This window comes from Candoia aspera, chromosome 2 (assembly GCF_035149785.1).
Source record: "Candoia aspera isolate rCanAsp1 chromosome 2, rCanAsp1.hap2, whole genome shotgun sequence".
NCBI classification, from domain to species: Eukaryota; Metazoa; Chordata; class Lepidosauria; order Squamata; family Boidae; genus Candoia; species Candoia aspera.
Genome location: NC_086154.1, coordinates 265,526,101 through 265,542,818, shown reverse-complemented (window position 1 = coordinate 265,542,818; position 16,718 = coordinate 265,526,101). Strand labels below are relative to the sequence as shown.

General features: G+C 60.2%; 2 protein-coding genes across 3 annotated transcripts; both read right to left on the bottom strand.

Annotated features, from left to right (window-relative positions):
* Positions 1-9,162: 9,162 nt before the first annotated feature.
* Positions 9,163-11,169, bottom strand: HINT2 (histidine triad nucleotide binding protein 2). The gene is made up of 5 exons (XM_063291146.1): positions 10,916-11,169; positions 10,551-10,685; positions 10,354-10,458; positions 9,924-9,996; positions 9,163-9,506 (listed from the first exon to the last, which is right to left on the bottom strand). Exons 1-5 carry the CDS (start codon positions 10,973-10,975, stop codon positions 9,415-9,417), a joined length of 465 nt encoding a protein of 154 aa, XP_063147216.1. The 5' UTR covers positions 10,976-11,169; the 3' UTR covers positions 9,163-9,414.
* Positions 11,170-11,277: 108 nt separating this feature from the next.
* TAF1C (TATA-box binding protein associated factor, RNA polymerase I subunit C) lies at positions 11,278-15,790 on the bottom strand. Of its 2 annotated transcripts, XM_063295923.1 has the most exons (12): positions 15,667-15,790; positions 15,319-15,414; positions 15,147-15,217; positions 14,685-14,938; positions 14,434-14,562; positions 14,236-14,353; positions 13,931-14,002; positions 13,404-13,539; positions 13,121-13,249; positions 12,823-13,000; positions 12,553-12,690; positions 11,278-12,372 (listed from the first exon to the last, which is right to left on the bottom strand). In XM_063295923.1, exons 1-12 carry the CDS (start codon positions 15,775-15,777, stop codon positions 11,342-11,344), a joined length of 2,463 nt encoding a protein of 820 aa, XP_063151993.1. In that variant the 5' UTR covers positions 15,778-15,790; the 3' UTR covers positions 11,278-11,341. The 2 variants fall into 2 exon arrangements, with proteins under 2 accessions (XP_063151993.1, XP_063151994.1); XM_063295924.1 differs by lacking the exon at positions 15,319-15,414.
* Positions 15,791-16,718: the final 928 nt, after the last annotated feature.

Genomic DNA, 16,718 nt, shown 5'->3' with positions numbered 1-16,718 from the left:
AAAAAAATACTCATCTGTCCATTTTTCCTAGAATACTCTTCCTTCATCTGCGATTTTTCTTTTTTCTTTTCTTTTTTGGGTTCTGTTTCTGTTGAAGCAACGTTGAAGCCATGCTGGAATAAATTTATTTAGGAATATATATATATATTTTTAAGAAATAAGACAACAAGCCCATCGTAACTTGTTTTTTTGTTTATTCATTTAGTCGCTTCCAACTCTTCGTGACATCATGGACCAGCCCGTTCCAGAGCTTCCTGTCGGTCAACACCCCCAGCTCCCCCAAGGACGAGTCCGTCACCTCTAGAATGTCATCCATCCATCTTGCCCTTGGCCGGCCCCTCTTCCTTTTGCCCTCCACCCTCCCCAGCATCAGCATCTTCTCCAGGGTGTCCTGTCTTCTCATTATGCGGCCAAAGTATTTCAGTTTTGCCTTTAATATCATTCCCGCAAGTGAGCAGTCTGGCTTTATTTCCTGGAGGATGGACTGGTTTGATCTTCTTGCAGTCCAAGGCACTCTCAGAATTTTCCTCCAACACCACAAATAAACAAAGCAAAGTTTAATCAAATAAGAAAACTTACATGTCTACTTAATAATGATAACAATAAATGGCTGTCGTCACAGTGTTAAGGTGTTAAGGCACCAGGCTAGAAACCAGGAGACCGAGAGTTCCAGTCCCACCCTAGGCCTGAAAGCCAGCTGGGTGCCCTTGGGCCAGTCACTCCCTCTCAGCCCTATTCACCTTGCAGGATTATTGTTGTGGGGAAAACAGGAGGAGGAAGAGCATTAGGTATGTTCGCCGCCTTGAGTTATTTAGAAAAATAATAAAGGCGGGATAAAAATTAAATAAATAAATAAATAACAAGAGTGTTTCTCTCTTTCTTTTTTTAAGCAAGCAAGTCAAAGAAACGGCCACTTGTCATTTATTTGGTCTCCTAAAGACCAAGACCGCCTCCTGCACGAACTTCCTAGTCACGCTCCAAACTGCTCCCCACTTCTAGGGTTCTATGCAGAGCAGAAGCCGTGCCCTGCTGGGTGGGAGCCCTGCCCACCTAGTCCGGCAGTGGGTCCTCCCAGGGACCAACCAGCTGCACACGGAAGCCCACCCGCCTCCCAGCAGATGCCTCCAGAGGCGGTCCCACAGCCATCAACGCTAACGGCCACTGATCCCCAGGACTTCCGTGAATTCATTCAGCCCTTTTTTGAAGCCAGCACATTCCAAAGTTGCATTGCACCTCGCACAAAAAATATTTCCTTTTGTCTGTCCTGATTCCTCCAGGACTCACTTCCGTTGGTGACCTCTGGTCCCAGCATTTCTCCTTGCCCACTTGTTCCACACCACGCGTCACTCTGCACACCCCCACCTGGTCCCCTCTCGCTCACCTCCTTTCTGGACTCAAAAGCCCCCAGCGCCACAACCTTTCCTCCTGGGGAAGCCGCTCCGGCCCCCGGATCCTCTTCCTTGCCCTCCCCTGAATCTTCTCCCGCTCCCCTATTTCCTTTGTGAGGTGCAAAGACCAGGACTGCACACCACATTCCAGATGCGGTCGCACCACTGACTACCACATGGCCGTCCCAATGCTGGCACCTCTGTCTTCAGTGCCGTTTCTTCTTATTGCCCTTGGCCTTTTTCACGGTGGGCGTGCGCCGTGTAGACACCTTCCCCGAACTGCCTCCCATTCCTCCAAGATCTTCTTTCCTCATCGATTGCTGCTAGTGCTGATCCCCTGCATTTGTATGAGCAGCTGGGACTTCTGGCACTGTGTGCTTCAGTGCGCCTCTCCCGAGGGTGAAGAACCAGACTCCATACAAACCAGCATTTCCACAGAATGAAGGGACACGGGCTTACAGGGCGTGCTCAGAAATCAACGGTGGCTGTCCAAGAGGGTCACAAGCAGCGCACCACCTTCAGTTCAGGCACTCGCATACACCTGTCAAAAAATTAGGAGCCCTGGAAGCACCTTTTCCAACTAACAGCTTTTATTAGAAGTAGCCTCTGGTGGGCCAGGGTCCAGCTCCCCTTTCCCCCTGCAGGGCCACGTCACTTCCAAGAGCAGCGAAGAGCCGTTTCTGTGCCGCATCAAGAAAGACTCCTTTCAACAGTCCAGACCCCACCGGCGGCCCAGTGGGTGACCGGGGACAGGAGTGGCAGGCATCCAGAGGGCACCAGGTGGAGAAACGTGGGGCCCGGTCCCAACCCAACGTTCCCACCTTATACTTCGCATCCCCCTGCCCTTGGCTGCGCTACCTTCAACGGGCCGCCCTCCCCACCCCCTGCGCAAAGATGCTCACGGCACTCTCAATGTTGGCTTCCGCATCTGGCAAAACATGTTCCGATCACAAACGCCTGGGTCCCAGCTGGGGGACGTCCCTGGACGCCTGCCGGTGGGGCAGCGAGAAACCGCCTCCCTCGAAGAAGCGGTTCTGCGGGATCCTGGCCAGAGCGCACGCGCAGCGGAAGCAGCAGGCGGCCCGGGCCGCGACAGCGGGAGGGAAAGCGTGGGGGCAGCTCGGCAGTGCCAGGACGGCTTCCCGAGGACCCGGCCGGACAGCCGTGCGGACGGCAGCCTGCGGCCGGACCAGCGATGGGGCCTCACTCCCCAGAACCAGAGGGCGGAGGGAGGCGGCCTTCCCCTCCGCTTCCCTCCACGCCGCACTGCAGCATTCGGCGGGCTCTTCTGCCGTCGCCGTGGGCCAGCACTCCCCGCCCACTTCGGGCTTAGTTCGGACGGGGCCGACGCGAGCCGGGAGGGCGCCTGCCAGCGCGGCGGCGGCGGCGCGCGCAGGCGAGGCTATTCTTAGCCGGGCGGACGCCCCTAATTGGCGGCTAACGAGGCGCACCTGCCGTTGCCGATGGCACGTCCGCAACGCTCCCGGCCGGGCAGGTTCTCTGCCGCCGGCGGCGCCCCTCCAGAGGCTTTCCCTTCCCCGGGCCTGGGGAACCGCGGGGGCCCAGAGGGGGCTTTCCGGCGGGTTCCGTTTCCGCCTGGCTCTTCATTTGATCCGGCTGGCCGTTCGGCGTGGGGTCTCCACGTTGCCTATCGGTCAAAGCGAAGACCCCGCTCCAGGCGAGCCCGACGCCGGGACTCCTGGGAGGGAGGGGGCCCGCGTGGCCTTCTCCCCCCGGATTCCCTCCGGGGTCGTCCGCAGACGGGATCCCTCGCGCCCGCCGCTGCCTGGCCAAGCCGAGCCAGCTGCTTCCAGGTGGCGAGACGGTGGTGCAGCTTGCAAGCCGCCTCCTACGCCTTTGGCGGGACACCTGGAAGGCAGCATTAAAGCGTTGCCGCCCCCGCCCCTTCTGCCGAGGAGCCAGCTCTGGAGACCAAGGCTGCGGGGCGGGGGGCACGGACTCCTACCTAAAGCCGCGTGAGCTGTGGGCTCCTCCGGCGCGGCTCTGGCTCGCTATCGGCGATTTGAGTGGTCTCAGGCGGAGCCCCTGTCGGAATCTTGGGACCCCACGTCTTCTACCTCCCCCCAGCCCCGGTCTAACGATGGCTCCGCGCTTCCACGAGAGCCGCAGAACGCGTCCCGGCGAAAATGCGGGGCCAACCTGACCCCCCCTCACTCCGAGGCGCCGGCCAGAACGGCCCTCCCCTGCGGGGGGCGGGGCCAGGGGGCCGGGCTCGTGCCACTTCCCTGGCAGGGCAGCAGCGCCCCCTGGCGGCCGCCCCGCGCACGGCTCGGCCCGGGAGAACAAGAGGAGCTTTCATCCAGCCTGAGAAGCCGCCTTCCTCCCGCTGCTCCCCGCGGGGCTCGGAGTCTCGCCTCGCCGGCCTTCCTCCAGCAGCGAGGCTTCGAGCCCAACGGGCTAAATTTAGACGGGGCTGGGGCGGAGCAAACGGCCTCCCGGTGGGCTGCTTAGGGAAAGGGAACCGACGGGCGCCGGGCGCGACCCTGACGCAGTCCAGGCTGGGGCGCGGCGGGGAAGGGGTGCGGGAGTGGCCTTTCCCCTGCAGCCGCGGGAGCCGAGCTCGCCCCCTCCTCGCCCCAGAGAGGCCAGGAATGAAGGAAGGCCCAGGGCCACAACTGGTGGGGGGGAGGGGCAAGCGGGGCATGTGCCCCGGACGCCGCGCTGGGGGGGGGACGCCAAAATGGGCGTGGAATCCATGTTTGCCCCGGGTGACCCAGACCCTAGTGGCGGCCTTGGGAAGGCCTTTCCTCCTGCAGGGCCCCCACAGACCGGTGGGTCCTCTCACCTCCCTCGCCCTCTGCCCGCGGCGGCCGTGTTCGTGCCACTCAGAAGCCCGGTCCTTGAATTCACATACGTTTTGGGGGAGATGGCGGTGGCTAAATTTGAAAAATAAATAAAATACCGGGTTCGAGCCATGCATTTAGCCCATTGCAACGGCTACTTTTTTTCTTTTAATTTTTGTTTATTATAAACAAAGTTTCAAGAGATAATATCAGTACATAAGTGGAGAATTACCATACAAGTGATGCTCAATGGAACTTAATAAACGATAAGCCATACCAAAGTACACCGAGTGTTTATGTTATAAAGAGGTATAAATACTTTAACTTAGCGCCAGAATTTCCACTATATTATTATAAATAGTAAAAAGAAGAAAAAAAAATCAAGGAACACCCACTACTAAAATAGCATAGACAAGTATTTCATGTCTGACATCCCCCTTCTTCACATTCCAGCAGATTTATGGTTGCCCAGCTGGTTTGATCTGGCAGGGGCGGCGCACTCCAGGTTCCATCAATTAAACGATGCCACCTACTGGGGCACCAGAAATGCTCCTTCCCTGCAGCAGTGCCTGCCCTCTGAAATGAGCCCCCCCCCCAAGTTTGAACAGCTCCCACCCTACAGGGATTTCGAAAGGCCCTGAAGACCCAGCTCTTCGCCCAGGCCTTCAGAGGATGATCGACTGCCCTTCCTCCCTTTCTGTCCCCCTCTGGATTTGTTTTCTTTGCTATTGTTGTTCTTGTGCTGTGTTTGTGTTTTATATTGTTCTTTGTTTTAAAATGCTTTAAGTACTGTAAACTGCTGGAGTTGCTGGGAGCACATAAATTTTGTAATATTTTTTTAACATAAACTATAGAAACCATAGTTTGTATCTGCCTTGCCATTCTTGCTTAAATTCTGATAAATTTCTATTATATATAAATTTCATTTTGCTATTGCTGCATATTCTCCAGGTTTAAGTTCCCAATCAGATATTGTCAGTACTTTGCATTTTCTCCCAAGTTGTGCAAAGGTTGTCCTCGCAACCATGAGCATCTATCTTGAATGGGTGGCCATTAAGCTAGGATTACCTGTACTAAAAAGAAATGTGCTTTCATTTTGAAGCTATGTTTTTACTGGATCTGGTTAAGCATGTTATGTAAACCCAGCTGGCATGTGCTGAGCCCCATCTACTCTTGCACCCAAACATTATCCAGGGTCATCAGTCAGAAAAGTTTGTTGGCACAAGCCTTTGCCTGGTCACGATCCTGGAAGGAAACCATCCTGGGGATACAGGATGCTGGCATTTCAGTTCCTATACGAACACCGCCCCTTGCTCATTTCTCCGATTGGCATCTGCTTTGAAGTTCTGCATCGATGCAGAATGGCAGGCCAGCGCAGTCCAGGTCTGCCAGTGGATTCTTGGACTCTGCTGCCACCCTCTCCAGAGTTGTGCCCTCCTCCAACCCTTCGGCTCTCAGGGTGCTTCCAGCGGCTCTCCAGGGCCTTGTGATCCAGGGCAGGTGAGTCATAGGTAAGGAGGAGCACTGAGAAGATGCAGTGGTTCTCAGGTGGGAGGAGCCAACAGGTGGATATAGGCGCTCTGCTTGATGGCACCTGGCACTGAGAGGTTGGAACAAGACCGCTTGGTGCTGCTGGGGGTGCTGCCTTGTATGGCCAAGGCATTCTACAGCATGGGGGCTCCCGCATTTCCTTTGGGTCTCCAATTGGGTCCACTGGAAGGGAGGGTGGGCTGCAAAGATCAGGTTCAGGATATCTGAACGGCTGTGCTTCCACTATCGGCTCTTAAGCCTTTAAGCAGAGATGTGTGCATGTGTGCGTACACACTGCCTGTGCTTCTGCAGCAGCAGAGCGCAGGGTGTGGGAATGGCTGTCCTGGTCAGCCTCCTCCTGACACATCTTGGGGCCTCAGTGCTGCCATCTGCCCTTGAGTCCTGAGGGGAGATGCCCGCAAGCAGCTTTCCCAACCCGGGGGGCACATTTGCCAGAAACCGCAGCTGTCCCAGGAATCACATCAGAGGCCTCTGGAGAAGCCCGATTTAGTGCCCTACTGCTGCTCAGCTTGTGGAGACCTCTGCATGGCTGCTACAGGAAGAGGACGCTGACCTGACCGGCCTTGGGCCTGATCCAGCTCCCGGGCCCACCTTGTATCAGAAACCCACGCACAGGTGGGAAATGGCCCGATGGCTGCCAGAGGTCACACGCCTCACCTGCTCTCTCAGGGCAGCTGCAACAGAATCTGAAGATGGAGGAAGTTAACATCTGTCCTTTGTCACAGATCACGCTGATTGCTTTTCTGTTTGCTAGTGCCACTTCCCCCTCCCTGCAGGGAGATGGGCCTGTTGGATCAGTCTGCCCCAGGTGCTCAACAGGACCCCGAAGGGTTTCAGAGGGCACTCGGGATGTTCTCCAAGGATCTGGTGGGCACCTAAAAGAAAGCCATAGTTGCCACCTGGAATAGGTGGGCAAGGAGGGCCTTGGACGCAGCCTTTCGCAGCTGGTTGTTCCTGAGGACCCCCTGGTTTCCCAAGAGGCTCCAGGAGATGAAACAGCGGAAGAGATGCCTGGATCAAAATGGAGGAAAGCTATGGGTAAATCCGACCAGAGATGCGTGAGCACCATATTATGGCTTACATTGTGGCAATACGAGCACCAAAACGTAATGATTTCTCCACTCGCATCACGTACGTGCAGTCCACCAGCAGCCCTTTTGGGGGGAGGGCTGAGCCTTAAGAGCATCTGTTGGGCTGCTGTGAGGAATTCCGTAGGCATCTAGCAGAGGAAGTTGCTTGGATTCAGCTGGACTCTGATCTGATCCGGTTGAGGGGCAGAGGTACCCTTGCTGGAAGCGTTTTTGCTGTAACTCCTGGGGAAGTGCCCAGGCTGCTTGGCACACTCGATTCCTGTCCCTCCTGGCTGGTCAAGGTTGCCAGTCCATGCAGTGGGGGCAACCCATGGGGGGGGGGTCCGCCGGACCCGAAGGAGGCAGTGCACACCCTCTCATCGAGGCCCTTCCCTGCAGCCAGTGTTAAATCACCTCCTTGGGCCATGGCCTCTTCGAGGGAAGGCTGTGGAGAAGCTGGCCGGGTCAGTTAGAGGGACCCAGAAAAAGCAGATCAGCAGATCCTTTCGAGTCGGGTTTCAGGCCAGAGCATAGTACGGAGACAGCACTGATCACGCTTGTGGATAACCTGTGGTGCAGCCTCCCTCTCTGTCTGTCTGTGTGTGCGCGCGCGTACACCCAACCATTCTGGTTCTCAGCAGCTTGTGATACCGTCAGTCATTCTATCCCTCTGAACCAACTGTGGTGAAGGGGAGTGGGAAGCATGGGGTTAGGGTGGCTTCCCTTTCTCCACAGTCAGCTCGTCAGTATTGGCAAGAGACCGCCAGGCTCAATGCTCCTGATGGGTAGGGTGCCTCAGGGCTCAGTGCTCGGCTCCCCCATTTAATTCCTACAGGAAGCCACCACGTTGGCTCAGTTTAAAGTCAGGTACCCTCATTACTCTGAGCCGCCCAGGGGACGTGGTGGCGCTGCGGGTTAAACCGCTGAGCTTGCCGATCGGAAAGTCGGTGGTTCGAATCCGCGTGACGGGGTGAGCTCCCGTTGCTAGTCCCAGCTCCTGCCAACCTAGCAGTTCAAAAACATGCCAATGTGAGTAGATTAATAGGTACCGCTTCGGCGGGCAGGTAACGGCGTTCCGTTCAGTCATGCCGGCCGCATGACCACAGAGGAAGTGTCTACGGACAAACGCCGGCTCTTCGGCTTTGAAACGGAGATGAGCACCGCCCCCTAGAGTCAGACACGACTGGACTTAATGTCAAGGGAAACCTTTACCTTTACCTTATCCTCATTACTCTGAGCTGCCCAGAGTTTGGTACAAGATGAGCAGCTATATAGGTTACCTATCTATCAAGCCAGCCAGCCAGTGGATGCTGCTGAAGGCGCGTCCCAGTGCTTGGAGACTGTGAGGGTTTGGTTGGGGGGAACAAGTTCAGGCTCAACCCTAGGGCAGTGGGTGTCTGGGCCCCCAAGTGCTGGGGATCTTCCACCTTTGGCTCCAAACGTAATCCCATTGCCCAGTTTGGATCTGGTGCACAATCCAGGGGTCCTTCTGGACTTGCAGCTCCTGCTTAAAGAGCAGGTAGCAGCCCCAGCCAGAAAGGGCTTAGCACGGTTATCTTGTATACCAGTTGCATCTTTTCCTGTACCAGGAGACCCTTGTTATATCCCTCATGCCTTGGTCACCTTGTGAATGGACTACTACAATGTGCTCTACACAGGGCTGCCCTTGAAGACCATTTGGAAACTGCAGCTGGTCTGGAATGCAGTGGCATGAGTAGTAAGGGGCAGGCCGTGCAATGACACATACTACCCACAATTTGTGAGCTGTGCTGGTTATTGCGTGGCTTCCAGATACAATCCAAGTAATGCTGTCACCGTTAAAGCTCTACGTGGCATAGAGCCAGGTTATCTATTAGAGTTGGCTCCCTTTTGGCCCCGCTGATTAAGCAATGCCATCTAGCAGGACTCAGGGAGTGGGCCTTCTCTGGTGCTGCCCCTCCCCTCTCAAACAGCAGCAGCAGCACCACCGCCCCCGAAATTAGTATCCCCCCACCCCTGCTTGAGGGTCTTCAAGAGAGCACTGAAAACTTTGCCCTTTCCCCAGGCCCTGTTCCCTTTCTGCAGGAGAGCCCAGTTGCTCCTCCTTGTCCATTGGGTTTTATTCATGATTTTATAGTTCTTATATCTCAAACCACACACAGCTGCTTAGAACCTGTCAGTCTAGAAACCTGATTAATAAGCAAACTGTGGTGACTGGGGAGAAAGGGTATCACCTCCCTCATCAGCCAATTCCACAGTGCACACGTCCAGTTCAGAGTCCAGCCTCCCACTCCAGCCCAGGGGGTCATCTGGCCAAGCCCCAGAAGATGCTGCACAAAGCAGACGGAGGAAGTCAGCTTCCAGTCAAGCTTGACTCCTGAGCACTCTGCATTTTGTTCACCGCTATTCAGCGTGGTTCATCTGCTCTTCCAGATTTTTCAGCTTCCCAATCTAACAAAAGCCCTGACGCCTCCTGGTGGACCGCCACCCAAGTACTAACCGAATCCAGTGCTGTATCTGCCAAAGTCAGAAGAACGATGCCCACGCAGACCCCATGCCTTGCTGCGCCCTGGCGCAGGCATTTATTTTACGTAGAACAGTTTCTGCGCAGCGCAGCTTTATTCAGCCTGGCGGCCAGCCCATTTGGCGCCCCCCCAGCACATGGAGGTGGAGGTGGTAGACGGACTGTGCCCCGTGCTTGCCATCGTTGACGACTGCAAGAGGAGGAAGGTGGGCACGTGTCAGGAGGGGCGCTGGGGAGGGCAGGTCAGGGGCCGGGACCCTGCTGCAGCAGCAGGGAGAACCAGCCCCTCCCGCTTGCTCTGCAGCAGAGGAGGCTACAGTGGGGCTTCCTGCTCAGGGCTGTCTGGGGGAGGGAGAACGCGGCTCTTTCCAGGCAGGGAACGGCCTGAAAGCCTGTCCTGCAGCGTCCACGTTTCCTCTCAATTCGGAGGACCAAGGTAGGCACGTCTTTTGAGGGAAGCGCAGGAGAGGGTGCCCCTTGGTGCACGCTCTCTCTTTCATCGTGCGCACGCCCCATCTCCCCTCACTGGGCAGGGGTCTCAGAAATATCTAGTGAGACGCGCACCCCCGGCCACATCTCCTGCTGAGATGGGCTGCCTTCTACTCACCCACTCGATAGCCCTCCGACAGGCCTTCTGCCTTTGCAGTCTGGCTGGCGACCACCAGTAAGTGTCCCAGGAGCTGGGGAGGGAGAAGAGGAGATCAAGTCGTGGCTTAGTGGCCCCCTCCCTCCCCACCTTCCCACTCAGTGCCACAGCCTCACGACAGAGGCCTGAGAACCCTCTCTTTCTACGGTGCAGAAAAGATTAAGATCCTGCAACAAGACAGAAACAAGGAAAGACAGAGGCAGAGCCCCGGAGCCCCAATGCTTTGCCAGAGGTGTGGGGGGCAGGTCCCCGTCAATGACCCCCGATACGTAGGGCCCACGTTTTGCTATGACCGGGCCGTGTCCCACCGACTCCCCTGCCAGGCAGGGCCACGGGCAGCCTGATCCCGGCCGAGCACGCGCATCCCGCCCCGGCGCCCATCCCTGCTCACCTGGGCATCGCTCTCGGCCACGCGGCTGATGCGCGCGATGGGGCGGCGCGGGACCACCAAGAAGTGCACGGGGGCCTGCGGCGCCGCGTCCCGAAAGGCGATGCACTGGCGAGACATCGCGGCTAAGAGTCCTGCGCCGGGGAGGGCCCCGCCGGCAGCAGCAGCCCCCGCCGCCCCCTTCCCTGCCCGCCGCCCACCTGGTCATCCTGGTGGAGCACGTGGGCCGGGAGAGAGCCGTCCAGGATCCTGCCGAAGACGGTGGGGCCGGGCTCTTCGGCTGCCCGCTGCGCCTGCTCCACTTCCTCGCCCGGCCCTTGCGCCGCCAAGGCCCGCTGCCGGACAGACCGGGCCGATGAGCCACGCTGCGGCCGAGGTCGCCGACCCAGGAGGAAGGCAACCGCGGGCCCCCAGCCTGCAGCAGGGACGCGCGCTGCGCCCCCCACCCATAGCGGCCGGAAGTTCCGCAGGCCAGCCCTAGAGGAAGCACCACCCGCGGCAACCCGAGGCCTGGGGTCGCCGGCCCCCCGCTTCTCCCTCCGCCAGCGGCCCCCGACAGCCCTACCTGCCCGGGGCGCCCCCAGCCGCGGGCCAGCAGCCCCCTCCTTGCCGCCGCCAACGCCATGCTGGCTGCTGGCACTGCCGCTCCGCCCACGCAAGGCGCGCCTCCCTCTTCGGCCGCGCGCAGGCGCGCTCCCGCGGCAGCACCACCCGGCGGCCCGCCGAGGAACTGCAAGGCCAGCAGTCCCCGAAAGGGGCGGCGGTCCCCCTCCACCCGCACGAGTCCAGGTGTCACCCGCAACCCCGCAGCTCCGCACGCAAACGCATGAGCCAGAAGGGTGCCCGGTGGGGACAGCGACTCTTGCCAGACACCCTGCAGCGCACTCCCCTCCCCCCCCCCAAAATCAGCAAGGCAGTTAGCCCAGCTCAAAACAGAGGTCCTTTATTCACAATCAGCATCACATGCGCCGGTCCCCAGACAGCCGCCCCCTCAGAAGCCCATGCGGGCTCGTTTCAGTTGGGGGCCTTGGGAGGACAGGGGGCCACGCTGGCTGCTGCCCAGGGCTGACAACTGGCTGGCGGGCAGGTCGCCCTCGGGCAGTGGCTCAGGGGGCTCGTCCAGCACAGCCAGGTACCTGCGCAGGGTCTGGCGGCGCTCCCGGGGGATGCCACGAGCGCGCAGGGTCTGCGAGGAGAGCAGCTCCGAGTTCTCCTGGGACACCGGCTGGGGCGTGGGGGGAGCATGGAGGGTGGGCTCTGCGGGTAAGGCCAGAGGGGACCCAGGGGCAGGGTGTTTGCCACCCCCCGACCGGTCACTGAGGTCTGACTGGTAGCTGGTGGAGGAGGTGAAGCTGCCGGAAAGGCTGCGGGTCCCCCTACGCCGCTTTGCCCGCTGCCGCCGCTCCCTCAGCACCTGCTGCTGCCGGGCCTTCGTGGCACCCAGCTTCTCCAGCCACCAGCCCTGCCAGTTGCCAGCCCAGGCAGCTGCAAGTCTCTGGCCAAGCTCACCTGGGGGGGACGGGGGGGCAGGGGGCACGAGGGCCCTGCTCTCATCCCCCCAGGAGCAGAGGAGTCGCTGTTCCTGCATGGCTTCGCGCAGATGGTGGGTGGGCTGTGGAGGAGGGGGGACGCCCCCTGCCGGCTCCCCCATCTCTTGGTGGGTGAAGAGGCAGCTCTGGCTGATCGTAGCAGGAGGGCATGGCTGGCCCTGGGCAAGCGCAGGGAGCCGCTTCCAAGTCCTGAGAAAGGCCCTCAGCCAGCGCCGATAGAGGGCTGTGGCCGCGGGAGTACAAGCTGTCCTCGGAGATGCTCCGCCTGGTCGAACAGAGTCCTGGCGTGGCCCGTCCACTGCAGCAACTCCAAAGCTGGCCTCTGGGGCTGAGCCAGTGGGTGCCTGCCCCCCGGCTTCCTCCCTGCTGGCCTGTGAGAACAGTGGCTGGTAGAAGAGGTCTCCGGCCTCGGAAAGCTGGAAGACAAGCAGCGTCTGGGTGCGGTCCTGCTGGCCGAGGGCTGCTGCGATACCTGGTTTGGGGGAAGAGGAAGGATGAGGCAGACGGGCAGGGCAGCCACTTCTCCAGAGCTCAAGGTGGCTCCTCGGCCACAGAGCAGTCGCGTGGGCTGGGCTCCCCAGAGCTGCAGAGAGGTGAACCAGACTCCCCAGGTGCAAAGCTCTCAGCCCCACCTCTCACGCCCAGCCCCTACCTGCTGTGGGGACTGAGAGACGCTGGCTGAGGGCACTCTGCCTGACAGGCACTTGTGCTGGAAAGCAGGGCAGGCTCTCCTTGGTGGATGGCAGCTTCTGGGGCGCGCCTTGTAGCTGGCAAGGGAGGCCATGGCCGCCTGTGGAAACAGCCCAGAAACTTTGGAGTCCCACAGCACCCAGGCTGCCCACCGAGCCACTTGGCAAAACAACCCCCCCTCTTGTATTCCAAGAGATGCTTGGAGGTGGAGGGGGCTGCTTCCCATCCCCACCTGAGTACTGTAGCAGGAGCAGCTCCTGGGAACGGTGGGTGCCCAGGAGCACCTTGTGGCTGTGCTGCGGAGCCCCTGCGGGCGTGAGGTGGGCGTAGATGGGCGGCTGCTGCATCATGTGCTCCCAGCGCAGGACAGGCACCAGGGGGAAGCGTTCGTCCAGCACGAAGACTGAAAACTGAGGAAGGGCACTGGAGGGGTGAGAGGGTCCCCGGCACAGGGACCATCCATCCACAGGGACCCCGTCTCTGGCGGAAAAGCCCACAACCGGCCCCAGCTCCCAACGTCCCCTGGTTACCTGTGTGGCCACTAAGTGGTGGAAGGGCTCTGAATGGCCCAGGTGCTTGGAGAGGACCAGGCGCTCCCCACGCTGGCAATCTGCTTCACCCCTGACCTTGAAGAGCTCCAAGTGGCCACCAGAGGGCACCTGGGGACAGCATGTGGGGGTCAGCAGCCAAGGCAGGCCTCCCCCAGCCCACCTGCCTTTCTGAGCAGCCCCAGCACGCAAGGGAGAAGGACCGGGCAGCCAGCAGCTCTTCTCAGGCATGCACGCCCACGGGCCGTCCTGCCCAAAGCCTCACCCTCTGGTCAAGACCCTTCAGGCCCGTGCGGTCAGCAAATGTGAGCACGCGTGGGTGGGCAGAGAACTCGCTCCAGCGCCAAGGGGAAGGGTCACGGAAGAACATGCCGTCGCCCTCCTGGTGCAGCCGTCGAAGCCTGATTGGAAAGGCAGTCAGTCCCCGCCCCTTTGCAAGGGCCGACCGCAAACCGCCCGGCCATCCCCTCCTGGCCCTGCTGCAATTCCGAGAATGTCAGATCCTGCAGAAGCGAGGAGGAGGGAAGCCTCAGAGGCCCCCAGGGCAGTTAGCCAGAGACCCCCTGCTGACGGCCGGCGAATGAATGCTGTTTCTGGGTCACTGGTGCTCCTTAGCTGGCCGGGGAGAGAGCAGCACCCCACTTTCAGACTGTGAGGGGCAGGGTTAGGGGCAGGATCCCTCCCACAAAAGAGCTAAGAAGAAAACGTCCCCTGAGGGTGCAGATATGCCCAGTTTCGGGTCCCGGCTGGGTTTGATTCCCAGAGGAAGGCGATCAGCCCAGCCCTGCTCACCCCATCTCAACGTGCCACAGGTACAGTGCTCCTCCCAGGGTGCAAAAGGACAGCTCACCAGGCAGATGGGGGCTGCAAGGAGAAAGCAGAGCTGGGGAACGCTCCTCCATTCCCTCTGGCCAGAAGCCCCTTGCCCCACTCAAGCAGCAGGGGCAGCCGCACGACGTCCCCTTGTCCCACCAGCAGGCAGACGTCTGTCCCTCACAGCAAGGGCTGAGGAGTGGCTGAGTGAGCCCCCCACCCTAGCCTGCAGGGGTGTTGGAGCCAGAGGACCCCGACCCTCCCTCCCAAAAGAGGTGACGTACCTGACTGCAATGGAAGAACAGGGGGCGTCTGTGCAAACCACCTGCAAAGGGACGGGGGCCCTTCCACGCTGCCGCCTCCATGCCACACAGAAATGGCCTGAGCGAACCCCCAGGAAGTCTGGGATGGAGCAGAAAAGCCACGCTCAACACTGGAACAGCAGCTGGCCAGATGCCCCTCCCGGCCACTGTCGTACCCACCACTGCCCTCCAGGTGCACGGCTGCAACTTGCTGGACTGCCCCATTCAGCTCAAATTGTGCGGGGCAGCCCCGGGCTTGAGGTCGCAGGGAGCTGTGGGCCGCTGGCCTCAAGACCACATCCTGGAAGCCTGGAGCAACAGCTAAGGAAGGCCATGCTGCAGGGGAGCAAGAGCTCCAACAGGAGGGCACGTGCCCCACGGCCCCAAGAGCATCTCTTGCTCGCCACGCCCTGGCTCGTCCTAGAGGATACAGAGCTGGTTCATGGCCTCCCCAGCAGGGAACACCAGGCAGCCTCGGGGCGTGGGCTCTCCGCAGGCGGTGGCGTCGGGCAGCCACGCCAAGGCCCCGCCGGTGGGGGTCTCGTCGAAGGAAAGGCGCCTCCACCGCTCAGCCAGATCCTCGTGGAGCCACTCCGCTACTAGCTTCAGGGGCAGCTCAAACAGCCAGTCGCGGCACAGGGAGGCGACGCTGGAGAGGGGCCGCCTGGCACTGAAAGCGGGACGGCTGCGGGCAGACAGGAGAATGGCCGGTGGTCCAGCCCAGCAGGCGGCCGGGTCATGCGCAGCACCCCGTTCCCGACGGCCGCAGCGGGGGACCCCTAAAAGCGGGCTGGATCGGCCGGCCGTCTTTCCGGGGCCAAACCCTCACCCCCGAGGGCCGGCTTAGGGCCAGCCAGCACGTCCCGGGGTCCCCGCCAGCGCGAGGCACTCACCCGCCGGCTGCCGTCCGGTCTTCCAGGGCGCGGAGAAGGCGGGTCATGCCACAGACGCCTCCGGCTCTCCTCTGCGGAAGACCGAGGCCCGGAGGGGTCAGGAGGGGCCGCCGCACGGGTGGCGGGGTCCCCACCACGCAGCAGACCGCCCCACCCCCCCGCGAGGGCTCACCCGGCCCGGCGAGTCTCCCAAGTAGACGTGCTCGTGCAGCAGGCGGGCCGTGGCGCCGAACGCGGCCTCCGGGTGGTCCAGGAAGAGCCCCCCCAACTGCGGGCAGAGGGCGCTCAGTGCCGGGCCAACGGGCGTTCGCCGGCTCCCCCCGTCTACCTGCCCGGCGAAGTCCAGCGCCGTGGCGCCGAGCAGGTCCCACGGAGCCGCCCCGGGGGCGCGCGGGCTGGCGTCGGGGGGCTTCAACGGCAGCGGGGCGGGCTCGGCGGGCACCCAGCTTTCCCAAGTCCTCCGGCGGCGGCGGGGCACGAAGCGCGGCGGCGACCCCCGCCCGCCCGGCGCGACGCCCACCTGCCCACACTGGCCCCAGCCGGCCGCCCTCAGGCCGCCCCCGGGGCCGTCTCGCCTGGGCGGCCCCGCGTGGAACGGGCCGGGAAGGAGCGGGCTTGGGAAGGCCGCCATCGCCGCGCGGCGTGCGGACGGCCCGACTGCGCATGCCCGGAGCTGGCGTCCCCTGGCGGCCGGAGGCCCGCGCCAGCGGAGATCTCCTCGAGGGCGAGGGGAGGGCGGCAGAGCGGCCTCCCCTCCTGGCGGCGGACGCCGGACGCCGTTCCTTCCCGTGGGAGTCTGAGCGCCGGGCGGGCGGAGAGGCGACTCGTCCCGCAGAGGAGAGCACCGGGGAGCGACCTAAGCCTCGACCCACCCCTCACCCTCTGAAGCCACGAATCCCCAACTGCGCGTTCCTTTCCCCCTCCCCAGTCAGAACTCTCAGCACGACCCCCTTAAGGCAGACCTCCACGTACCCCTATGCACCTTCGCTTGTGTCCATGAGGTGCTGGCTCAGTAGAAACCCTAAGCCATATGTTGCTATACTGATCCCTATATAAGGACTCTAGACAGACCCTTATACATCCAATTTTGAAGAAATTTCCTGGTAGGGAGTGTGATTTCTATTTAATGCTACTTTTTCAGAGGACTCGAAAATATCCTCCCAGGTTGCCCAGTTTTGTGCTACCATCTGCACAATATGCCACACCATTACTTAGGTTTAGAATTTCTTAAAATAGTGTTTTATTTTGATTTATTTTAGTATTTTTATTCTTAATTAATTTCAGACTCTATTATACTTGTTTTTCCGATGTATGTATGTATGTATGTATGTGTATATATGTGTCTGTGTGTGCACGCGCGCAATACTGTTAATATTAGATAGCTTAATTGTATCTGGCCTTAGGGCTCTAATAAACTTGATTGATTGATTGATTGATCTCCAGGCAATCCCACGCTTACACATTGTTGTCTTTCCTTTGCGCTTTCCTATGTGGGTTGCTTGAGGTACATAAAACTCAGGGGTAGGTCTAGATGATCTCCAAGCTCCTCTCCAAACTTATATTTAGCAAGTT